General features: G+C 36.1%; 1 protein-coding gene across 2 annotated transcripts in view; it reads right to left on the reverse strand.

Moving 5' to 3' along the window:
• ATR (ATR serine/threonine kinase) overlaps positions 1-23959 on the reverse strand; it is a 91626-nt gene extending 67667 nt beyond the window's left edge. Inside the window, exons 1-15 of one of the 2 annotated variants that reach the window (XM_004754475.3) lie at positions 23746-23959; positions 14678-14769; positions 13434-13583; positions 10701-11578; positions 9548-9726; positions 8907-9098; positions 7299-7489; positions 6461-6613; positions 5710-5902; positions 5230-5492; positions 3915-4105; positions 3729-3829; positions 3404-3575; positions 2386-2556; positions 594-788 (exon numbers count right to left, since the gene is read on the reverse strand). In XM_004754475.3, the coding sequence (XP_004754532.1) occupies positions 594-788; positions 2386-2556; positions 3404-3575; positions 3729-3829; positions 3915-4105; positions 5230-5492; positions 5710-5902; positions 6461-6613; positions 7299-7489; positions 8907-9098; positions 9548-9726; positions 10701-11578; positions 13434-13583; positions 14678-14769; positions 23746-23804 (3180 nt within the window). In that variant the 5' untranslated portion in view covers positions 23805-23959. The remainder of the gene's footprint in view (positions 1-593; positions 789-2385; positions 2557-3403; positions 3576-3728; positions 3830-3914; positions 4106-5229; positions 5493-5709; positions 5903-6460; positions 6614-7298; positions 7490-8906; positions 9099-9547; positions 9727-10700; positions 11579-13433; positions 13584-14677; positions 14770-23745) is intronic. The other variant, XM_004754476.3, reaches the window with a different exon arrangement.
• Between the last annotated feature and the right edge of the window lie 3024 nt (positions 23960-26983).

The following is a 26983-nucleotide window of genomic DNA, read 5'->3' on the forward strand; positions in this document are numbered from 1 at the left end:
TATTTATTTATTTGAGAGAAAGAGATAGAGTTAGTGAGCACGAGCACACGCAGGGAGGAAAGGGAGAAGCAGGCTCCCCACTGAGCAGGGATCCTGATGTGGGGCTTGATCCCAGGAGCCTGGGACCATGACCTGAGCCAAAGGCAGATGCTTAATCCAATCCACTGAGCCACCCAGGTGCTCCGCCAAACAAAAGATTTTAAAATGAGGGGCGCTTGGCTGGCTCACTCGGAGAAACATGTGAATTTTGATCTTGGGGGTGTGAGTTAAGCCCCACAATGGGTGTAGAGACTACTAAAAAATAACCTAAAAAAAAATTCTGCAATGAAATGAGTTGAGAACCTGATCCATGAATGGATGATTATCTTATGCCATTAGGGTGAAATGATCAAAGAAAATAACAAGAGAATAACTTTATTTAATATACTCCTCTAGGCTCAAAATAGAACTTATTTACATGATATTATTTGTACTCATATTACTCTAGAATAAGCTATAAATTACCCACTCTCCTTCCTACGAGAATGTTAGAACAGCTTTCCTATAATGCTAATTTAAACCAAAGAGTAAAATATACACAAACATTCAATTACCTTCAGGTAATGAAGGGCACGTTCTAATTCATCCTTGGAACAGGAACAGACCAAATGAGAAAAAATATATTTAAAGTTATTTATTAAAATCTCTCTACGATTGACATTTAATTGTTTTCCTAAGGTTCGAATGAGAGCAGAAGCTGCAGGGCTTGCTTTGGCGGCAAGATCAGGTAGCAGAACTTGTAATGTCCTCTGAAAAAGAAATACTACAATTACTAAAAAGTACATTTGTCCAGGTAATAACATATTCACATAAGTTATGCAAAAAATATTTTAAAATGCCAAACAAATTTGGAGTCTATATGCGACATACTTAAATTCAGATTAACCACTTATCCATTCAACAGATACTTACTGAGCATCTACTATGATTCAGGAACTATAGGTATAGAAGCAAAAAAATGGCCAAGGTCCCTGACAGCAGAGTTCACACTGTAGGTAATGTAGAAACTAATACATAAGTGAAGAAGATAATTTTTCATGAGTATTATGTTAAAATATACTCATGCTCTTAGGCAGGAGTTCCAAGTTTGATTTATTATATGGGCTAACCTGGATTTAGACAACAAGCTAGAGAAACCATAAATAAAATACTTTAGTTTTTTTTTTTTTAATTAAAAAGTTGATGCTTCAATATTAATAGAAACATTTTAACACACTCACCATCCCAACATGGCAAAAAAATCTGTTTTGATTTTGGTCTATTTCCTATAAGATCTTATTCATTAAATATATACAAAATTCCAAACATACAAGGGCTGGCCTTCCATTTATTCATCCAACATGTATCTAAAAAGTACCTACTACATGTCAGTCACAATCTTAGGCACTGGAGATTTAATAGTTTAAACAAGCCTCAGGCCCTGCCCTCAGAGATGCTTACACCTTCCTTGTTTAATACCCTTCAAATTTAATATTGAAATGAAGCTACTTTAAGACCAATTTAACATTATAAGATAGTTTACAAAATATTAAAAATTATTATATTAATGGTTTGTTCCATAATTATCTATAACCTAAATATTAGACATTTAGTTTCTTTTCAGGGTTTTGTTTAGTTTTGCTACCTAGGAAATGTTGCAATAAACACCTGCACTTTTTGGTTCCCAGCGTGAAACTACTGATGAAAAGGTAAGAATATCTTTATAATCCTTACTGTATACTACCATATTTTCTTTCAGGATTTGACCAATTTACAAGCAATTTAAGCTTGTTAAAATATAATAATATTGTAGGGAAAAATACTCATTTCTGACAGTGTGAATCACTATTATAATTTATTAAGGATAATGATAACTGCCTTGGGAAAAGGTAAGAAGATAATCTACTCCATCCATCTTGGAAGCCTAACCCTATGACATTTCAAAGGCTTCTCAAACCACTCCATACTACAAACTCTGTAATCTGAATTCACAGAAGATCATATGTACCAATAGTTTTGTACTTTATTACTCTAACTCCTTAAGGATAAAAATGATATGAGACTGTGCATTACCAATGGAACCAATCATAACACTAAAGACATTAAGGGCTCAGTCAACTGAATTAGTTAGCATTTATCAATTAGTATTAACCTTTCAGGATAACTAACCATATAAAGTAATAAGTCAAATTAACATGAACTTAAGTTTTATAATATATCCAAGTCAAAAGAAAACACGTACATTTGAAAATCAACAATCTATATGTTCCTCAGGGTACTTGACAGATTTTCTTTAAAATAAGACTAGAATGTAATAAACACAAAATTGAAAAACCTCAATTAAGTCAACTACGCCTTACAACTTACAGTGAGGAAACGATTAAGATCAGGAAAGTCAAAAACATTGGCAATTTCAGACAAAGTATTTAAAGCCATTTCTCTCTGGTGAGCCACATCTTGTTTTCGCATCTCAGCATTCTGGCATGGAGTACTAGGAAGTGCTGTCATCTGACTGGAATGAAGGGATTCTACTAAAAACTAGATCAAAACAATTTAATTTTCATACAAGCAAGGAAATTTAACAAATACTCTCGAAGCTAACATAAAGGACATATCAATGCCCTAAAAACATTACCTTAATTAGCTCATTTGATTTTTAACAACCTTAATAAGGTAGATTATGTCATAATCTCCCTTTTACAAATGGAGAAATCAGGTTTAGTTAAGAAATTTAAATTTAAATTTACACCACTAACCGGGCAAATCCAGTATTTTAACATATTTAACTCTTCAACCATGAACTGAATTAACCCTTTTTTAAACAAAGTGCCTTACCCATAATATCAAGCCATAACAAAGTTTATCAAAAAGAAAGGGTAAAAAAGCATTTCTTAATAGATTAACAACAGAGCATAATAATTCAATATATTATCATAAAATGATTTCCCCCTCCCATTTATAATATACATATTCAGTTCAAGATCATAAAATATAAAACTGGTAAGATTTAGGTTCTCTTATTAAATAAACTAAATAAATCATTTAAAAAATATATCCTTTAGGGGTGCCTGGGTGGCTCAGTTGGTTAAGTGTCTGCCTTCAGCTCAGGTCATGATTCTCAGGGTTCTGGGATAGAGCACCACATTGGATAGCATGCTCAGAGGGGAGTCTGCTTTCCCATTTGTGCCTCCTCCACTCATGTTTATGTGTTCTTTTTCTCTCAAATAATAAAATCTTAAAAGAAAAAAAAATGGACACACGCACACACACACACACACAAATCTCCTTTAAAGCAAAACAAATAAAAAATATATATAGTTTTTTTTTCTTAAACTCTTACAAAGTACTGCTATTTCCTATAGTCAAGGCCAATCCTAACTCTCACCTGACAGATGGGTTTCTTATACTGGCTGAAAAAGTTTTGGAGTTTAACACTCTTAGCTGCAACCAGAGCTCTGATTTCTGTATATGCTGCTCCAGAGACAGACGCTGACTTCGATAATAAACAGTGCAATAAATGCAAAAGTGCAAAAGGTACCAAATCTCCTTTTGCTGCCCTAAAATTTAAAAAAGTTATCATCAATGTCTCAAATATAAATGGAAATCCATTTAAATACATGTTGATAATCTTTCTATATCATATCTGTCACACCACCATTTCTAACACAAAGTAAACAAAAAAGGAAGTATAAAAATGCTGCCAAACATACCTTCCAATATCCCCTGTTGTAAGAATCAAGGTATCCTTCAACTCATTATTTCTTGAGATCTGAGCATGTGTATATGCTTCCTTCATTCTTAAGACAAAAAGCTAGAATAATAAAATTAACTAATTAAAGAATTTTTTAGAGCCAGGTTAATGAAGATACAAATGTTGAAAAATAAAAACTATCAACCTCTTTTATAAATCCATCTTCAGAGTCCAAGGATTCCAATATATGCTTGATATTTCCACTAAAAGCCACTCTAACATCCTTGTCTGGATCTTCCATTAAATTTAATAAAGCTCCAAGAACTGTTTTCACATCTGCTTCATCTTCTCTAAAATCAAGGTGCTTACAAAGATGATATAGATTATCTATGAAAGCTAAAGGATGAGAGCATATAACACGTAATAAACACAGCGAATATCCAAGTTTTACAGTAAAAGAACCAATAAACAATATACAAAGATTTCTAACTCGCCTTTTAATGTCATTATTTAAATTAGAGCACACAGAATTGTGGAAAATTAAAATGAATACTTAAAAATTTAAATTTACTTTATACTTAATAAAAGTTGTAATTTTAATCTAAAATAAAGTCTAGATTTAAGTTATAAAATGACTAGTCACTTGGATTTTGTAGATTTTATTTTACCAAAATAGACTCAAAAGCACATTTCACTAATTTGGGGTATCTGGGTGGCTCAGTCAGTTAAGCATCCAACTTGATTTTTGCTCAGGTCATGATCTCGGGATTGTGAGATTGAGCCCTGCATCTGGTTCCTTCCTGAGTGTGGAGCCTAACTGAAACTTTCTCTCCCCTGCCCCTCCCCACCCTCTAGGGGAAAAAAAAGGAAGGGGGGGAGGCAGCCCATTTCACTAATTCAGAGGACTGTGAATTAAGGGCGATCTTAGGCTTACTGTTAATCGTACATTACAAGATTTACAGAGTCCCAGGAACTACCTATTACATATTATTTTGAAAACTTAAGAACAAGTTGCAATTTACTATCCAAAAATATGGATCTTACAAGTATTTATATAAATTTCATGTTCTCAACATACTCAAGTATCATTACCATTGGAAAAGTGGCTAAGAAGATAGAGCCTATATACAGTCCTCAGTTGAGCAAAATATCTAATTATTTGAAGTTCTGAAGATCCAAGATAGTGGCAGGGACACATTAAGAAGGTCCCTGGTATCACTAAAGAGGATACAGAGTATATAATTCTATCACTGATTTTGAGAGGTTAAAAAGGTTTTAAAGTAGGGTGCCTGGGTGGCTCAGTTGGTTAAATATCTGCCTTCGGCTCAGGTAATGAGCCTAGGGACCGGGGACTGAGCCCTATATTGGGCTCCCTGCTCAGCAGGGAATTCGCTTCTCCTTCTCCCTCTGCCCCTCCCCTGCCAACTCAGTGCATGTGCTCCCTCTCAAATAAATAAATAAAATCTTAAAAAAAAAAAAAAAGGTTTTAAAGTATACATAAATCATAACAAATCACTCACCAAGTTTCACTGGACTAGGCGTTTTTTTTTTTAGTAGGAAAAGGAAAGGCTTGCAAATAGAAACTTTTAGTTGAGAAGATGAACATTCGTGTTGAGAAGTGACTTTTAGGCTTTTACAGAAAAGGTCAATATGTCCATGTTCAGAGAAAGGTTCTGCTAAAGAACTTGTCAAATAATACATGCCATGAAGCGTACAGACAAGTTGACCAAGAATAGAGGCAAATTCTTTCTGGACAATGTCAGAATCATCTTTGACTTTATCTCTGGAGAGAAAAAAGAAAAGGTACTAACTAAACCTTGCTTTATTTTGTGGTCTTAATTTGGGATAAAAATAATGGTTAAGACAAAGCCTAGAAGAAAATTTAAATTCTAAAACTAAAATCAACATTTGCTCTATATACCAACCAATATACATATATTTATATATAGTATGAGATTTTCCACCAAGTTATATATTCTAATTAAAATATTAATACATACATAAGAATCTTGGGAACTCTGTTACATGAATTCTGCTGCTGCAGTAAGATAAAAAATCCATTAATACAACTAGCCCGGATTACTTCATAGGAGCTCTGTAAGGCCCAGGTATAAACTGCTGTTCTCCATTCAAGGAATACTCTTCTTGGAAATAAAGTTAGAAGAAACACACACCGTGACTGTGCCTGTGGTGCTGAAAAAAATTAAGTCTATTAAACAAGATTTCTAAGTGTTAACTTTATTTATATATGTATATATACACATATTCATTTCATGTATATGTTCATTCTTCGTTGTAAAGTAACATTTAAAATACATATAATATTTAATTAAAAGCTCTTTTTTCAAAAATGTACACTGAAAAAGGTCTATGTTCAATCTTACTGGATAACCAGAGAAATACAACTAAAAATCACACGTATCAAGCAGTAAAAAAAAATTTCTTTTAGTTACCTCAACACTTAAACATTTTAAAGTCTGACAAAGTGAGGATGCTAGACAATAGGAACTCTCATATTCTGCTAAGAGGAATGTAAACTGGAATGGCATCTTTGGAGAACAATGTTGCAGAATAGAGCTGGATGTGCAAATCCTATAATCTACTCAATTTGTTACTTTTTAAAAGTCTAACTTCTTTTTGAATCCTTAAAAACATACTGCCTCTTTTAATTACTAAAAAAAACAGCAACTTGTTAGAAGTCCCACATAGAGATGAGTGAAACCACACACACAGAATTTTGTGACGACTTACAGTAGCTATCTGAAATCCTCTGGCTTAATGCTAAAAGATTAGTGGCAAATGTGGTCAACTTTAAAGAGCCATCATCAGAATGGGGATGAATCCATGGAAGTGAGAGCATTCCACATAAATCTTCCAGAATATGATCTTCAAAAGAAGTTTTCACTACAGAAAAACACAACAGGTGATTTATTTTATCTTCATCCTTAATCATATTTACCTATATCTTTTTTTCTTGTAATAAAAATAAATGTTCTAATCATCAGGTGGAATTACAGCATTCAGTAAACAAAGGTTCTTAATACAGATATGATGTTCTGAGGTCTGTGAACCCAAAGAAATTAAATGTGACTTTATAAAAATATGCATCCATGTATTTTTTAGAAGGATCATAACATTCTTCAGAAATTCTAAAAAAAAATAATAGTTATAAATTATTTCTATGTGCTGAAAAAGAATAATAAATCACAATATTACACAGAAAAATTTGGAACTTAGAAATTACTGAATTAATTACTGAATTACTGAAATAGAACTGAAACAGAACGAGAAGTAAAATGAAGAAAAAACTGTTGGTTATTCCGAACATTTGTGCATGTAGGCCTTAGGCAAAAGAGAGCCTATTTCTATAATGATGATCTTTATTTATTTATTTGAGAGAGAGAGAGAGAGAGCATGAGAGGGGAGAAGGTCAGAGGGAGAAGCAGACTCCCTGCAGAGCTGGGAATCCCAGGACTCTGGGATCACAACCTGAGCTGAAGGCAGTGGCTTAACCAACTGAGCCACCCAGGGGACCCCTATAATGATGATCTTTAAAGGCTATTTTGTTTTACTGTTTATTTATACTCACCGTGAATATAAATCAGAGCATCATATATTTTCACCACTTTATCAATAACTGCCTCCAGGTCAGGCTTCTGAACAGATTCTAACAAACTCCTACAGCTCTTAAGCAGTGTTGTGTAAAAATCCAAAGACATCCAAGTTATCTCTACTGAAGGTTTCTTCTGACATTTCTGTTGACAGTCCTTGAAATTATGACTACAATTAAAACATTTTTAAGACACAGAATTACAATGAATTTTGTTATAGTCCAACCTAATACTGAAGTAAGCCAAAAGAAACTGTGAGTATAAAACTAACACAAGTTTAAACCAATTCAAAGTAAATATGAAAATCAATTAATATGCTATTATTATTTTAAGTTTAAACTATGTCAGTCTAAATCACTCTTAGGATTCAGTAATTAAAATTAATATAGAACATTCAAATTTGGTATCACTAGGCTTAAAAATGACAGAAGATATCCCTGTATAATTATTAACAGCCTCAGTAAACCCTTTCTTAGTAATAGAAGAGTAGCTTATAGCCTAATCAGCTATTTCTTCAAGCTGTCTCAAATTCTAAATTTAATGTAGTCTGAATTAATAGTTTCTTTAAAATCTCCTTCATAACTTTTTATTGGCTAGCTAAGTCAGAAAATAACAGAATAAACGATCATGTATAAAACAAATAGTTTTGATCTGTAACTTGACAGTAAAAATAAGACTAAATCTTCAGAGAAGATTGACACTTGTTTTCTTCTGATAGAATTAAACTATATTAAGAATACCAAACTGAAAACATACTTCTAACAAGTTCTATATCCCTATTCTTATTATCAAAGGGAAATGTTCTTTTGAATAAATGACTAAAACAACATTGGCTTTTGAGTTATATAAAAATGTGCTCTGCTACTTTCTAATCATGTATGCCCAGGAAAGTTAGTCTTGGCTTCAGACAAAAATAGTCTTATTAGAGAAAGCAATCAAAAGGATGACCACCAGTTGACCCTCAAGCTGGACCCAGGCCATCAGAGGCTCCTCACCCCTTCCCCTGTCTTTGGAATGTGCACTCTACTTACTGGTCCCATAGTGGGAGGTGTTACAAGGACAGAGCCTTCAGAGTAAGGTGCTGTTGAGACCATGTGGACTGAAAACATGATTTAACCCCATTAAGTCCTCCATATAAACTTTTAAGATTCCGGAAAATGAGCTGAGAGATGATTTTTGTCTTCCACAGCTGCCTGAGATGGGCCTTATAAGCAAGTTCCCTTATAAAACCTCCCACTTACCAATCTGGAGTCATCTGCCTCTTTCTTCAGTTTCCTATTACCTTGTGCATAAAGGACCAATTTACAAAACAATAAGCCTCAATTTCTCTAAGCCTCAATCTCCAATTTGTGAAGTAGGCATAATAGCATTTAACTTACAGAACTGTTATGAAGATTAAATAATATATGTATAGTACTTAATACAATACTAGCATTTAGCAGGTGCTCAATAAAAAACAAATTTCCATTTCACTGAAATGTCTGTGCTCTAAGGTCACACAAATTGAGCAAATAATGAGGTCTCCTAAAGCAATAAATCCAAATTTATTACAGACAACCCACCCAAAAAATACAAGTTGTTTTTACCAGTCCATGTTTTGATGAGAACAATGAACCGTACACAGAGCAGTCAGCTGTAGGACAACAGTGATTCCTTCTAAAGTTGCAATAACAGGATTCTTTAGTCCACCACATTCAAGGAAAATCTGAAGGGACTCTGCTTTCTGTTTCAGGGCACTCCACAGTATGCTCTTTTTGTTCATATCTACATGGTTAACTCTGTAATTAATTATAAGCACAATATAAAGATATTCATATTTAATATAAATTTGGTTTAAATATAAAATTGGTTCAATTAAAACAACTTTCAGAGCTAACTGAAATATGGGAATTCTTTGATCACATTATTTGTTAACATATTTAAGTTTATTTGTTAACATATCTTAAATTGCTGATGAATATATTATCTCAGAGTTTTTTAGATATTAAGAAGTTAAGTCAGAGAGACAAGTAGAAACTTAAAAAATCTTCTAAGTAACCATATGTAGTCATGTTCTCTTTCACATTAGAATGGACTACAAGTATTAAAATATTTTAAGCATTCCTTTGACTGCCTTTAAAAGAACAATTGCTCTGTATTTAAGTCAAAGCACTTAACTAAAGGTGATTTCTAAAAGTGAATAAAGGTTTCATTAAATGACTAAATACAAACTGAATGAAGGTCATACTCTTCAGTCTGTTTTGGTGGTCTTTTGGAAGAGTTGAGAGATGAGCTGAGTCGAAGCCTTTTGGCTGATATTCCATCACTATTACTGCTGAGGTTTTCCTGTTGAATTTGGCTTTGAACTTCCTCAATGATTTCCATACTTTCCATTTTTAAGGCTGCATAAAGTGGGCCCAACAAATACTGAGAAAGTAAAAATAATTTCAAAAACTGCCTTAGGAATACGTTATTCAAAGACTGCAAAAATTCATTAGGTTTTAAGTTCTCTATGAGGGCAAACTATTTTCAGAGTCTCATCAAGTAAAACAAAGACCTAAATTAATTTATATAATTTCACAATCTATGAATAGACATATATATGATCCTGTATCTAGAATGATGGTTCTATAGACCTAAAAGTCTCCAGACAAATTCTCTCTCTGATCTGTTTTTCTACAAAAATTCTACAAAGTGGGGCTCCTGGGTGGCTCCACTGGTTAAGCATCTGCCTTGGGCTCAGGTCATGATCCTAGAGTCCTGGGATCAAGCCCCAATTTGGGCTCCCTTTGCCCCTCCCTCTGCTTGTACTTGCTCTCTCTCTCAAATAAATGAACAAAATCTTTATTTAAAAAAATGCTACAAAGAAAAACTCCATAAGGGAATTACTAACCTCTTCCATACTACAAATCCAGCAACTTAGAGGTAAAATATTTACCCAAGTTACCGTATATTTTTTTAATGTACTGCCTGTCTCTCACAGTCTGAATAGGAAAAAAAGGCATAATTTGGCATGACTAGTACTATGTACCCACAGGTTTTCTAAACGTGATTGAATATAACCTGCCAAAGATAAAATCTAGGTTAGTGCTTAAAGTTTTTGCAATTAAGCTGCTAACTGGTCCCCTTTTAATTAATAATGCATGGAACATGCTTATACTTCACAAATTCTACTTTAAAACATTCTACTCCACTGGCAGTTCATTACCAACTTAGTGAAATCCTTCTCAAAGTAAAAGTCCATAATAAGGAACCAAAGTTGATTGTGAAAAAAATCATTTCATTCTGAATAAATGTTATTAAAGATATTCTATTTTCTCATTATTACATCTGAAATATACATATACACTTACACTATAAACAAAATACACACTTATCAAGAAACCTTAAAAATGACTTACCTCTGCATCTACCTGAAATCCAAGCACATCCACAAGAACTCTACAAATGTTTCTCACATAAACCTTCCTGACTTCTAAAGCAGATTCATACCCAGCTGGCACATATTTAAGAAAATACTGCAGTAAATGGCATAAAGCTGCTTTTAGCAAATCAGACTTAAGCCGCATAAGCACACCATCTTCAAACATGACACAGAGTTTTTCCAGCAGCATATTTAAATAGACAGGTTCAATATTTCTATAAGCTTCTGCTTCAAAGGGGAACAGTGTTTTTATCAGCTTTGATAATGGTTCTTCATAGAGTTTCAAATGGTCAGCATCCATTTCTACAAGATGTTTTAATAATCCCAAAAAAGAGCTGAAGAAAGTGCTGGCTGGTTGTGCTGGTAATCCCCCAAGCTCGAAGAGTTCAGTTAAAAGGGTAATTGCTAAGGATTTAATCTTTGGACTACCATACTCTAGCAGAACACAACCTATCTGCCAAAGAAAGAGTTCTTGCCTTCTAAAAAACACAACTGCAACAATACGAATAAGAACTGTTAATAAAGTGACTTCAATAAATTCTAAATTTTGCATGTTCATGAACTGCAAAGGAGCTGGTTGTAAATATCCCACATGTTCATCTAATTGACTTAAAAATCGGCAAACTACCACTGGCCATTCCACAACATGTCCCATTGCATTTTTTCTATGGAGGTAAATGACATCTTCAAAAAGATGTAGTAATTCCTTTGTCAGAACTCCAAAAATTACAGGGTTCTTGCTTTTAAAAAGAAATAATAATGAGCAGATAACTTCACAGATTTTCTTGTGTAACATATGACAGGATGGAGTTGCTGCAATCCTCAGAAGTCTTGTTATGATCCAATTACTGAATTCTTCAAAATAAACAAAAAAGATATTAAATAAGTACATCAGAAATGCTAGTTAACTTGCTAAATCCCTGATCATTCACTTTTAACTTTTTAAAAAAGTTTTTATTTATTTTGACAGTGAGGACGAGAGAAAGAGTATGCACGCACACACACACACCTAAACAGGGATAGGAGCAGAGGCAGAGGTAAAAGCAGGCCCCTAGTTGAGCAAGGAGCACAATGCGGGACTCCATCCTAGAGGCATGGGATCATAACCTCAGCTGAATGCAGACTCTTAACATACTGAGCTGAACCCAGGCATCCCCATTCATTTTTAAAGTATCACACTAACAACACAGTCTAAAACATTCCCTACACAATGGAAATATGGTAATTTAGTACCAATTTTGAAGTCAAAAGTCCTAGCTTTCCAGTTAGGAGCTGTGTGAACTTCTCATTTCTCTGAACCTTGGTAACTTCATCTCTAAGAAGGGAATAATGAAGGTTACCATGAGGAACAAGTATGATGATACACATGAAATCCTCAGCAAAGTGCTTGAAGTTCAACAAATGGTTACTATTATCATTCCCTGGACAAACATTGCAACTCTGTCCCAAGTGCACAAAAACAAATGTCATAGTCCTCATGAATCTTGTAACATAGTTTCTCAAACTAAGAGATACATTTTATATCATGACCCAGCCTACATATGCATAATTCTTTTATTTAAATATATGAAACAAAGGTTTCATGAAAAAGTATTTATTACATGCAATATATTGTGATATTTTCTGGTCAATTATATTTTATCTTCATAACCTACTAACAGGTTGTGACCTATTGTTTAAAAAAGTGTGGTGAAGGGGTGCCCTAGGTGGCTCACTCAGTTAAGTGTCTGCCTTTGGCTCAGGTCATGATCCCACGGCCCTGGGATCAAGCCCCACTTGGGAGCTGCCTGCTCAGTGAGGAGTCCGCTTCCTCCTCTCCCTAAGACTCTGCATCTGCTAATACTCTCTCTCAAATGAATAAATAAAAAAATCTTTAAAAAAATTAAATTTAATTTAAAAGGTGGCAAAGAATACAAACAGGTTTTATAATCCAGCTTAGTAACCGCTCTGATAGAAGAAATGCAGAACACAGTACTAACAGAACATAAAGCAGGAGCAACTAAGTCATTGCTAGGGCAGGCAGTCAGGAGTTCTAGTCAGAAAACACTTTTTGGAGGACATGCTATCAAAGCTGAATACTAAAATTCAAGTAAAAAAAATTTTAAATACCCTATGCATTGTACAGAAAAAAGAAAAGATATTTGCTTCACATCTCGTTACAAGGAGGTCAATAAAGGGATAAAAGTAGTGGGAAAAATAAGGGTAGAGTCTAGAAAAAAGCTTCAACATCTAGAGTTAGCAAAATTGCTTTTAAAGGGCTAGATAGGAAATATTTTGGGTGTGAAATACTTATGGCCTCCATGTCAACTACTCAACATTGCCTTTCTAGTAGTTATAGACAATAAGGAAATACAATGAGTAAAAGCATGGGTTTTCTGATAAAACTTTTTTTTTACAAAGAACAGGCAGCCAGCCTGTGGGCCACAAATTACTAATGCCTGATCGAAAAGAGATTATCAAAAACAGAAAAAAGAAAACTGCTCAAGTATTCAATGGCAAATAAACAAATTTGATTAGTTCTATTCAATACTGGGTACCTACTTCATAAGAAAAGAAAATAAAGATGCATAAAACAAAACTAAACATTACCATTTTGCTCTCTTAAATTCAGAGCAAATATGACCGAAATATGCATAAAATTTCAGAAGAGCAAAAGAGGGTAGATTTCATAAAACCAATTGGAAATGCATGCACAAATAGCAGGACTTACCAATACAACTGCCTTTGGCCTCATTTTGGCCTTGGCTTCCATTCACATTTACAAACATAAGTGGGGAGGACTTCATTATATGCTGGATGAAATCAAGCAACATCACAGAGGTTGGCTGAGAGTCAGTTTTCTTTACGAGTTCTAGAGCAACTAAAATAATAAAAGATTCATTTTAAAGAGTCATGAAAATTAGATGGCAGTCCTTTTGTTAAAAAACTAGACTTTGGTGACCAGAACTGTGTCCAGCACAATATTCATGATAAATTGATGGGACTAAACTCTACAATCCTATCTTTCTAATTTTAAATGTTTAATAATCATGTACATTCATCTATTATACACTAATTCACCAAATACAGATTAAAGGCCTACAAGATGCCTGGCAATGTACTATAATCTGAGTGGGGGAAAAAACTTCACCTGATTAGGTGAGAGAATCAGACAAACTAATAATTATAATATGGTATGTTAACTGCACCAATCCACAATAGAGGAAACAAGTGTTTCCTGGATGATGAGATTCGTCCAGGAACTGCTTAGGGAGGGGAAGGGCAAGTGGTCTAAAAACAAGGACAGTACTATATGAAAACACATCTTCCAAATATTCAGTAGTCCTTTGTTATTTTTCAGCAACTCTTAATTTCATAGATTGGAAAAAGAAAGGCTAACTATTTTAAGTCATAATATGTGCTGAATTTGGAAGTAAGTTTATATACTGCAGGCCAAATGCTACTCTACATTACCCCTTCCATGTAATTTTAACAGATATGACAAATGCAACACCTATCTTGCCAAGTTGGTAATATTTGTCTCTTAGACTCCCACAAATAGGAGTTGCTCCAACAACTCACAAGATCTTACTACCTCCCACAGAGTCACCAAGTCTTAATTAGAGTTTTTAAATGGCATTTGTTTCTCAACCACTAGTGTAAGACCTAGCTAAAACAGGGTCCACATCATTAGACATGGCTATTTTTTATCTATCATCTATTAATAAATCAAAGAAGAATGCCATAGCAAGCAGCAGAAAATCTAGACAACAAGCAGGTAAACAGAATTACTTTAAACGCCTAAATCACATATGTAATAAGTTAATATAAATAAGTTTCTTGAAAATAGTAACTATCATGAATACTAACTCTATATTTAAAACTACATGAGAAAAATGCTAGCATAATGTTGTATATATGAAAAGGAAAACAGTTTAATTCATAAAATTTATATAAGAAATAACTGTTTCTTACCAACATTTACATCTGTAAGTATTCGGTCAATGAACTGACATAAAATTTGTCTCGGCTTCTGTACAACTGTATTATATTCCTCTGGACTGGCACTAAAATAGGTAAGATTTAAGTAAGATAAAAAGTTTTTAAGCCTAAAAGAGACTTACAATTTCATTTGTAAAAATTTCTCTAAATTTGAATTTATCAAATGTATTTAGTTTTAATGTTGACATTCATTATACCCTTCTGTTTAAAAATTAAAGAAAAATCTAAACATGTTACTGATTTATAAGGGAAAAAAAAACATGCTAAATGATACCAAAGGCACCCAATATGCAAAATCTAGACCTGCCCTGCCCAATATAGTAGCCATTATTTATGTAGCTATAGAGCATGTGAAATGTGGTTAGACCAAATTGAGATGTGCTTTCAGTATAAAATATACACTGAATTTTAAATATTTGGTACATGGGGCACCTGGGTGGCTCAGTGGGTTAAGCCGCTGCCTTCGGCTCAGGTCATGATCTCAGGGTCCTGGGATCGAGTCCCGCATCGGGCTCTCTGCTCAGCAGGGAGCCTGCTTCCTCCTCTCTCTCTCTGCCTGCCTCTCTGCCTACTTGTGATCTCTGTCTGTCAAATAAATAAATAAAATCTTTAAAAAAAAAAAATAAATAAATAAATATTTGGTACAGAAAATATATATCTCATTAGTAATTTTATATTAATTACATGCATAAATAATAGAGATGCTGAGTTACATAGAATACATTAAAAATTACTTTCACCTATTTTATTTTTTGTCATGTGGCTACTATAAAATTTTTAATTATCCATATAGCTTGCATTTTATTCATATTGATCTAGACCTGGAAAATCTACTCAACATAGTTTCTTCAACAAATGAATTCTAAAGGAAAAAAAGAGGAGAAACCTTTAACAAAGACTTAAGAGCCAAATCAATCAATTACAATCTATGATCCTACAATGGATCCTAATTTAAAAAAAAAAAAAACACAAGCTAAAAAAAAAACACACAAAAAAACAAAAATAAAAATATTAGCAAACTGTATATGACAAATGGAAAAATTTAAACAGAGGCTAGATATTTGATGTTATTAAGAAATCATTCTTAAGTATCACAATGATATTATGGTATGTTTAAAAAAGGTCTTTATCCTGTACAGATAAATATTGGTATTTATAGATGAAATGATGTTTCAAGTTTGCTTCAAAGTAATCTGAGTTGAGAGGAAGAGGGCCATGAATAAATAATTATTGGGTTGAATGGGCAACTGATATATCATTTTCCTTCTTTTTGATGTTTGAAATTTTCCACAATTAAAATTCAATAAAATATTAGGGAAATTGCATATAATTACATCAAGTATTAGAACTAATCAAGAAAAAATAAACATTAAGAGTAGATAATAATTAAGCAGAGCAACTGTATCTTAGAATCCTGAATGAATCGAACTTAAGCTCCATGATTTGGTATAAACCAGCACAGAACTGAACGTAAGAATATAGTAGTAAGTCTGTATTCTTCCACACTGGATGAAGACTTATACAGTCATTTATAAAAACAACCATTTATTGAGCACCTATAACATGCCACACTAAATACCAGAAACTACCACTGGGGGAGGTGAAAGACAAGTTAGTGGAGGAGACTGGTAAATCAACCTAGGCCTCTATCCAGAGTGAATTGTGAGGCCAGTCACTGAAACAGTTAACACAGAAGGAAGTACAGGTCTGGGGAGAAAAACAAAACCAGTTTTAGAAATACTGAATTTAAGGTCTCAAGGGAAGAACTAAGTGGGATGCACAAAAGACTGTTGGAATTAAAATTCTAGTCCCTCAAGGGATGCCTGGCTGGCTCAGTCCACAAAGCCTGTGAGTGGCTCTATGATCTCCAGGTGGTAAATTCAAGCCCCACAGTGGGCGTAGAGTTTATGGGAAAAAAATTTTTTTTGAAAGCTCTAGTCCTCAAGAAATATCTAGCCTAGAGATATAGATTATCATTATATAACAATACCTATCAAACAAGGCTAAACACACTGTCTACATTACTGCATATTTCACAAGCGGTATGATAGCAATATTAAACCCTAATTTACAAGTAAGGAGGCTGACGTTCATGGAAATTACATTATCTAACACTACTATAGTTTGTGGTAGTGGAAGCCTTGAAAATTAGTGCAATATAAGAAGTAATAAGGAAGCCAAAGAGAAAACCCGACATTGAAGTTAAAGGGGCAATGAAGGAGAAAGGAAAAGAGCCAGAAAAACAAAAAGAAAACCATAAGAGGTATGTTCTAGAAACCAAGGTTAGAAGAGAGCTCCAGACAGGATCAAATTAAATTTGTTTGTTAAAATGTCCTTTGAATATATTTTTTATTATGGTCACATATACTTAACATAAAATTTATTTTAACCACTTTAACTATACTGTTCCATGGTATTTAGTATATTCACATTATTCTACACCATCACCACCATCTCCAGAACTTTTTTATCCTCTCAAGCTGAAACTAACTTACTGAAATCAACAAATACTGACAAGTAATACAAACCCTAGGTACATAGAATCAAAGGCCAAGTTAGTTACAAAGGCCAAGTAGTTTTTACATGAAAGTGAAACAAACTTGGTGCTATTTATCTTATTATTTAAGCCAACCTTAGTCCATAGAAATAATGCAAGTCACATGTGCAATTCAAATTTTTCTAAGTAGCCACATTAATAGAAAGAAAGCAATTTTCAAACAATATTATCTAAAATATAATTTGAACATGTAACTGATATTAAAATTATTAGAGACAGTTCTATCTATATATTTTTTATCTGACTCTTTGAAATCCAGTATGTATCTTACATTTACAGAACATCTTTTTTATTTTTTAAGATTTTATTTATCTATTTATTTATTTGACAGATAGATCACAAGTAGGCAGAGAGGCAGGAAGAGAGAGAGGAGGAAGCAGGCTCCCTGCTGAGCCAAGAGCTCTATCCCAGGACCCTGAGATCATGACCTGAGCTGAAAGCAGTGGCTTTAATCCACTGAGCCACACAGGCGCCCCCATTTACAGAACATCTTAAGTTAGACAAACAACAGGTGGCTACATTTAGCTAGTGGCTACCATATTATATGACATTACAGATTTAAATATAACAAAAAATGTTACAAGTCTAAAATTACAATACCAATTGTTTTAGACAAAGTCAAGAGTTTGTCTTTACAAACCAAGTGTAATTTAGCAAGTATCATCTAGAAATGTAAAATGGGGAGTATTGAGAGAGGAATCAGGACTGTGGGTGGTAGTAAGTTTTCTACAAAATTTAATTTTTTATAAAGACAATTTATGTCATTTTTATCAAAATCTTTGATACACTATCAACTTGTGTCATTTTTATAAAAAAAAATTTTTTTTTTTAAGTAGGCTCCCCATCCAACATGGAGCTTGAACTCAAAATCCCAAAATCAAGTCACACATGTATCAACTGAGCCAGTCAGGTGCCCCATTTTTAATCAGTTTTTTTAAAAGGTGAGTTGATTATCATTCATTAGATGTACTATTAGAATACTCACTCATGGGAGAGTGAACATTTCTTTTTATACAACCTCTACATTGGAACTGACTTAAGAGGGTATTCTTAGGAGGAAATTTAAATATCTCCTGAAGGCTGGATACATTAACAAATACTTGATTATCTCTTCTGGGGCAAACATCAAATACCAGGTTAACCAAGATATCATGCATCAAACCTAAAAAAATTTGTAGATTAAAAGTTAAAAAAGTAAACAGGTAACTTTAACACAGCATGGTTAAGTGTCAATAGAGCCAAGACATAGCACAAGAAGGATACTCAGCCCTGGGCAGAGCCTATCAGTCCAGGCTCCCTGGAAGTGATACAAAGCTTTACCAAAGGGGCTAGGCAAGTAAAATAAGTTAAAGGAGGAAGTATTCCAAGCAGAGGAAACAGCATGCGCAAAGGCACAGGCTGCTCTAGAAACTATAAGGAGTTCTATATGGCTAAAGAAGAGGGAGGCAGTAATTGGAAATGAAGCTGAAGAAAAACTGTAAGGTCAAAGCTCAAAGAACCAACTAAAGAGTCTGGATTTTGTACTGAAGACAATGAGACATTGAAAAGTTCTAAAAGCAAGAGAGTGAAAGGTAAACAGTTTTAAAATTTGAATTCACTTGTTATTTCCCTGTCTAAAACATTCCAATGGTTTCCCACTGCACCTAAATAATAAGTAATAATGAGAATAATGGGCCAGAATAACTCCTTGTTCTAGCCTAGAAGGTACTAAAAAGGACATGGCCCATGGCTACTCCTCCACCTTTGATTCACACCAGTCCCTTCTGTGTTTCCTATGGTTTCATCCTTCTTCCCATTCTTTAAAAAACATAGGCTCATTCCCATCTAGAGACCCTTAAACTTCCCATTCAATCTCAGACATTTCTCCCATTTTTACATGACTGGCTTCTTCTCACCATTCAAATCTCCTCTAGTGACTAATGTTAATGCTTCCCAGACTTTCATCTCCTTCCCATTCCCCATTTAATATTTTATTTATTTCTTAAAATTTATTTATTTTTGAATTAACATGTAATATATTGTGTTACATGTGATGATGTGAATCATCAGTGTTATATAATTCACAGCACTCACCACAGCACATACTCTCCCATGTCCATCACCCGCCACCCTATCCTTCCCATCCCCCCATCACCGCCCAGCAATCCTGTTTTCTGAGATGAAGAGTCTCTTAGGGGCTTGTCTCCCTCCCCATCCTATCTTACTTCATTTTTCCCTCCCTTCTTTCCATGAACCCCCACTCTACCTCTCAAATTCCTCATATCAGAGAGATCATGTGTAATTGTCTTTTTCTGACTGACTTATTTCACTTAGCATAATAATAACCTCTAGTTCCATCCATGTCATCGCAAATGGCAAGATTTCATTTTTGATGGCTGCATAATATTCCATTATATATATATACCACATCATCTTTACCAATTCATTTGCTGATGGACATCTAGGCTCTTTCCATGGTCTGGCTATTGTGGGCATTGCTGCTATAAACATTGGGTTATACATGCCTCTTCGATCCCTACATTCATATCTTTAGGGTAAATACCCAGTCTCATTTAATATTTTTTTTAAAGATTTTATTTATTTATTTGACAGAGAGAGATCACAAGTAGGCAGAGAGGCAGGCAGAGAGAGAGGAGGAAGCAGGCTCCCTGCTGAGCAGAGAGCCCGATGCGGGACTCGATCCCAGGACCCTGAGATCATGACCTGAGCCGAAGGCAGCGGCTTAACCCACTGAGCCACCCAGGCGCCCTTATTTAATATTTTAAAAGCAACTTTCATTACCTGAAAATACCTTGTGATTACAAAGTAGTTTAATTTTTTATGCTTTTTTAAAAATAAAGACTTTATTTATTTGACAGAGAGAGAGAAAGGGCACAAGTAGGCAGAGTGGCAGGCAGAGGGAGAGAGAGAAGCAGACTCTGCTGAGCAGGGAGCCCAATGTGGGGCTCAATCCTAGGACCCTGGGATCACGACATGAGCTGAAGGCAGCCACTTAACTGACTGAGCCACCCAGGCACCCCTACAAAGTAATTTTAAACAGGAAGATCAGGGAAGACCTCTCTGAAATGACATCTGCATGGAACCAGTCTATTCAGAGAAGAACAAGGTGCAAAAGATTGAAGGCAGGAATGACCTTGGCGCATATGAAAAATAAGGCCAATGTCACTGGAGCAGAGTCCACATATCCTAATATGTGGCTTTGAGGTTAGAGAAAGGCAGAGGCGAGATTATACAGGACCTTAGAAGCCTTGGGAGAAGTTTGGATTTTATCCTAAGTGTGCTGGAAAACTAACAGAAGTTTTAAACAGAGGAGTAATGCAAATAATCTACAACATAATTTAAGCTATTAAAATCACTTTGCTCCCCCTCCCCCAGAAAATATCACTTTGGTTGCTGAATGAGAAATCCATTGTAAGTGGGTAAAATGGAAACAGGTTAACTGAGAGGTTACAATAATAGCCTAGATAAGAGGGGTGCCTGGGTGGTTCAGTGGGTTAAAGCCTCTGCCTTCGGCTCAGGTCATGGTCCCAGGGTCCTGGGATCGAGCCCCACATCAGGCTCTCTGCTCAGCAGGGAACTTGCTTCCTCCTCTCTCACTCTGCCTGCCTCTCCACCTACTTGTGATCTCTGTTAAATAAATAAAAGCTAAAAAAAATATATATATATACATATATTTTTTTTTAGATTTTATATAAATGGCCTAGATAAGAAATTATAAGAATAGCAGTGGAGATGGTGAGAAGTACATTTTAAAGGCAGGATTGTCAGGACTTGCTGATTGATTATTAAGGGATAAGGAAATGAATCAAGAACAACCCCTAGGCTTTTGGTTGATACATTTACAATAACCTGGGGAAGGAACAAGTTTAAAGACAGTAAATCAAGAGTTCTGCTTTGGAGGTTAATTTTCATTTCAGGTATAGATGTTCAACGGTAAGCAAACTAATAATATCTCTGGGTAGATATAAATTTGGGAGTTGCCAGCATACATATGATATTTAAAGCCATGGGACTTAGATGAAGTTATTTAGGAAGAGAGTAAAGGTGAAGAGAGGAACAAAGGATGTAGCAAAAGCACATGGGGAGTCAAGAATGATTCCTACACTTCTGGTTTGGAAAAATGAGTGACTATGGTATCATTTACTGAGATACCCATACCTCAGTGAATGGGAGGGAAAAAAAGTTGGGGAGGGTGGGATATGTGGAAAAGTTGTATTGGCTCTGCTGAGCCTTTTTTTTTTTTGAAGGGAGAGAGACAGTGCTCGAGTTTTGGGGGAAGAGGGGAGAGGAGAGGGAGAAAGAATCTCAAACACACTCCCCACTGACTTGGGAGCCCAACGCAATCTCACGACCCTGAGATCCTGACCTGAACCGAAATCAAGAGTCAGACACTTAACCAACTGAGCAACCCAGGTACCAAGCTATGTTGAGTCTTAACGGCATATGGGACACCCAGCTAAAACTGCCAGTATATGATTGATAAATATTCTATAGGAAATGGATGTGGTCTGGAGAAACATATCTGCAATCATCAAATAGATGGTAGCTGAAGGCAGGAATGGATGGGATCACCCTCAAAGACTATGCAGAGAGAAGAGTGCTAACAGCAAAAACCAGAAGCAAAATTTATCAGAGACATAAGAGTCCACACAGTAAGACAGTTAACATCTCTTTTTTTTTTTTTTTTTTCCCCCAGAAATCAAGTTGCCAGTCAATTAATGAAAAAAACGGTAGGGGATGAAAAGGCCTTGATGCCTTCCTTGAATCTGAAACACAGCTCTGATAACTGCTATCTCTTTTGACTTTGGTTCTTCAATTTCTATAACACAGTTTCTTACTGAATAGTGATAAAATACACTCCATTCTACATCATGAAGATACTGTGAGATGGAATAGGCTTGAATGAAGCAGTTGCAATGAGAAACTCATGATAGTTAAAACTATTATTATACAATTCTCCATGCGTCACTTTTTCTATTCTTTCCCTTAGAATAGCCACAATTAAATGAAATGAAAGGTAACATTAAGCCCTGGTGATGTAAGAGACTATAAATAAATCCAAGATACTATTACTTGTACTAGCAAGTCTCATAAAGGAAGAAAAAAGAAGTAAGAAAACTATTAGTTAATTCTACACTAAAACAGGATGGGGAAAAAATATCGAGCTTCACATTGAGCCTGAAAGATGAAATCCGTACATCAATTTCCTAAAATGAGCACTTGTATTCATGTTCCTTTATAAAATGTTAACACAAAGTACGTTTGCAACAGCCATGCAAAGTAAAAAAAAAAAACAAACACACACACACACAAACAGAATGATTCGGTTACGACAAGTGTGCTTCCTTCATTTTTCCTCTTATTTATGTGACTGAGGAAGACTAAATATCCTTGTATGGCCAACAAGAGGAGATGAACACAACTGCTCCGCAAAAAGAAGGGAATTAAATATCCCATGGACTTTATATGTCAGTTCTGGCTATGTGTGCTTAGTTTTCAAGCAGCTTTAACAATTGGGAAGCAATTATTCAACTGATAGTTCAACTGCAGTTGTGGTACAAGCCCACTTTTTTCTCGTTCCCAGTGGATTACAACTTAAAACAAACAAACAAAAAAGGCAAAACAAACACGCTGCCTTCTTTAGGCCTGGTTGAGGGCAATTGCCCGTGTGCTGAAGGTGGATGGCAGCCATCCACATCCCTCCCCTCTCTTCAGGTAGGTACTGGTTTACCTGATCTTACTCTTCGGTTTATAAAAAACAGGCCTTTGCAAATGAAACTATACTAAATTATCTTAAAAATTCTGGCAACATTCTGTGCACACTTGTATCTTAAGGGCGTTGTGGCAGATCCCTGGGACTTCCGACTAAAATAACGGATTGGGTAACGGATGACCAAAGGGAAATGGGTCCTATCTTCAGAACGGCCTATGGTTTCATTTTGAAGAAACCAACTGCCCTTTTTAACAATTGGCCTTCCTCGCTCAAAATGAGAACCAGTGATTTTTCTTCTAAAGAGATAGTTTGGGTCAAAACGTAAAGCTAAAACCCCAAGTCCTTCCTGAGAGATCACAAAGAATATAAATCGGGGAAGTTCACGGGTCAAGTCCCTCATCTAAGGAAAGAGGCTTCCGGAAGTAAATGAGTGTAGAAAGTGATCGGAAGGGACGGCTCTCTCCAGCTGCGGGGTACAAGCCCCGGATTAGGGACAAGCTCCCGGGCGCCGCTGAGGTCAAGCAGGGTCGGCGAACACCTCTCCCTGGACCGGCTTCCCAAAGGCCTGGGGCGACACCTCGCATATTTTTAACCACCTCTCCGAGAGAAAAGTACGGAAACCAGTCGCGAAACACAGCCCCAAGAGCTGGGCTTGAGGGTTTCCGAGCCGGCAAGCGCGCGGCTGGGGGGTTGTGGGGAAGAGCACGTGAGACGCCAGCCTGGTCGGGCGGAAGAGGACGCGGGACCGGGAGCGGCCGGACCTGGCCCTACCTGCCCAACTCCCGCAGAGCGGGGATCATAGACGCCAGCTCCAAGCCGTGGTCGCCCATGCTGAGGAAGCGCGGCACTCATTAACCGCGCCTACGCGGACTCCCGGCGTCTCCACAGCTACCTCTGGCGTGAAAGCGCGGCGCCCGACGGTGCCTCGCCAGGCCCAAAACTCCTCCCGGAAGCCGTGGCTCGTCCTGCTCTGTTAGTCTTTGCTCTTTTTCCCCGTAGGACCCGGGGGCGGCCCGGAGGCAGAAAAGGGGTGGGGCCAACAGACGGAGCGCGCCGGTCTGATTTCCGACCGCAGTTCCGGCTTAGGGCAGAACTCGGGGCTCTGTGATTCGCAGGGAGTTTTGGTTTTTAGCCCGCGCTCTTTGCTACTCCTACCCTGGGAGGCCCAGAAAGGCTAGAGCCTAGGTTCTGGAGAAGAAACAGGCCTAACGGGCACAGCCCTGCCTCCCTCTCATCACCAAAGTGAGAACAGAGCCATTTCGGCGAGTAAAGGGCATGACTGACTAGATACTAGGTCTCCCCTTGTCGGAAAGCCCTCAGATTTCTGTCACTTTCCCGGCATCCTTTCTGAGAGGTACGAGACTCCCTGTCTTCCCTGTTTCAGCGGGTTCTTTCCCACTTCAAGTCAGGCTTTCTCGAAGATATTCCCAACCAGCTTTTAATATTTAAAAAGGGGTTTGAACTTCTTATATGTGTCTCATCAAATCAACATCAGTACTGTGTTTATGTCACCATTATGGGCACCTGCCACCCACGATTTAATTTTTAAAGTAAATAAATGGATTCTGGCTGTAGACATTTTCTAAGACAACCCAATTTGTTTATTTGAACAATGGCCATCATAAGAGACTGTTAACATGTCAAAAATAGGTATTTACTCAGGCAAAGCCATGCAGTGTGCTTGCATTTGTTCCAGAGTACATGAGAAAAATAACTGATAGGGTATCTAAAAAATATCAAGAGGCGCCTAGGTGTCTCCATGGGTTAAGCGTCTACCTTCTGCTCTGGTCTCCATCCCAGGACCTCTCCTGCATGAGGCTCCCTGGTCTGCGAGGAGTCTGCTTCTCCCTCAGCCCATCTAGTGCTATCTGTCTCTCTCAAGTGGATAAATAAAAGTCTTTAAAATAAAAAATAAAAATAAATCAGAGTGATGAAATGGCAGCCAAATATGCTCCTGCCTTAGGGATTTTGCATTTGCTTTTCCTTCTGCCATGATCTTGAGCACTCCTCTCTCTCATATGTTTGCTGAAATGTCACCAGAGAGCCTCATAAAGAATATCGCACTTACACTCACTAGAGAGTTACACTCACTCCATTCTGCTTTATTTTTCTTCATAGCACTTGGAACCAAATTATCACGTTCTATTATTGACTGTGTACTCCAGTTAGACTTTAAGCTTCTGGGAGCAGTATCTTACCTGATTTATTCACTTCTTAGATACCCAGGACCTAAAACAGTGCCTACCACGCAGTGTTCACTGAATATTTGTTACATAGTTGAATGCTATAGCGAAAAGAACATAGGATTAAGAGTTGGAGACCCTGCACAAGTTCTCAATTCCATTTGCTAGAAATTATATGACCTCAGTAAAATTATTTAACCTCTCTGCACTTCGGTTTTTCATCTATCAAATGGAATTAATATCTACCTCATGAGATTATGATAAAAGTTAAATAACAGGTAATAGAGTCATATAGTGGACCCATTTCTTAGTTGAAATAAGTATACAATATATGCCAATAAAGATAAATCTTGAAAATGATGAGTAAAAAAGAGCAAATTGCAAGGGGATATGTAATACTATTGTATCACATCATTTTAAAGCCACAAAATAAGGCTGTGAGTTATCTAGACATACATACATAATAAAAACGTGGTTGGGAAGGATATATATCAACTCCAAGAGAGTAGTACCCCTCCCCCCACCCCAGGGAAAGAGAGAAAGGAATGAAATTATGAGGTTTCAACATATCTGTGAGGGTTTTCTTCTAATAGGATCTGAATTAATCATGACAAATGTAATATTTGTTACATCTGGGTGAATGTTACATGACTGTATCTGTATGGATATGATATCCCAAAATGTTTAAAAGAATAGACTTTTTAAAGATTTATTTTATTTATTTTAGAGAGGGGGAGAGAGAAGCCCAAGCAGACTGCGAGTGGAGTCCATGCTGGGCTTGATCTGACGACCCTGAGATCATGATCTGAGCGAAATCCAAGAGTCCCACACCCAATTGACTACGCCACCCCTAAATATACTTTTTAAAAGCTTGGATTAGATTACATATATGAAAGTGTTTATGCACTAAAAAGTAACAAATGTTAAGTATTATTTTTAGATTATATGAAGAAAGATTATAAAAATTACAATGCTATAGGGAAGGCAATAGCTGAATAGCATTAGAATTCTAAAAGGCAGTATACTTAGAAACATTGGAAACAATAGAGCTTTGGGAATCCAATTTAATTCAAAAAGTTATTTTTGTGCAAGATATTTTGTTAGGTACATCTATGACACAAAGATGAGGACGATAAAGTGTCTCAAGTAGCTGCAAACTGTAGATGTAGAAGGACATTGTCAGAATTCAGAAAATGAAAAGCAAAGCACAATCCAATGAATGCAATGAGAGATATAAAAAACATGCCCTGGAAAAATAGAATAGGAAGAGATCAAGTATACTCTGTGGAGAGGAGGTGGAGCAGGAAGGGGCTCAGGGAGAACATAGCACCACATCTGTGATGGGATGTGAAGGAAGAGCAGGATCAAAGATTGGAGAAGGGGAATATTTTCTAATTAGAGGCAGCAGTAAGAGCAAAAGCATATGGAGGGAGAGACTGGTGGCCCCCTTCAGCTAATGTTAGGGAACATTTAGAGTAGTCCAACTGAGTTACTTGTACAAACCTCAGTAAAAACTAAGGAGGCACTGGAAGATTTTGTATGAAGTGACAGAGCTACACTCATCTGGCAGGAGGGTGCAGAACAAAAGGAGGATAGCAGATTATTTCAAGAAATCAAACTTAAGCAGCAAATGAATAAGTGAGCAATTGTCATTCCAAGCAGACATCATCCCTCGAGGTACCCATATACTTCTCTCCCCCATCAAACTTTTTCAGTTTTTCATATAGGCTGATTGTACTTCCTCACCTCCCACTCAAGTTTTAAACCTACATAAGCTATTCTCTCTGCCCTACCTGCCCCCTTTTATTTATTTTTTAAAGATTTTA

This window comes from Mustela putorius, unplaced genomic scaffold (assembly GCF_011764305.1).
Source record: "Mustela putorius furo isolate JIRA1106 unplaced genomic scaffold, ASM1176430v1.1 tig00003834_pilon_pilon_pilon, whole genome shotgun sequence".
In the NCBI taxonomy this organism is placed as follows: Eukaryota; Metazoa; Chordata; class Mammalia; order Carnivora; family Mustelidae; genus Mustela; species Mustela putorius.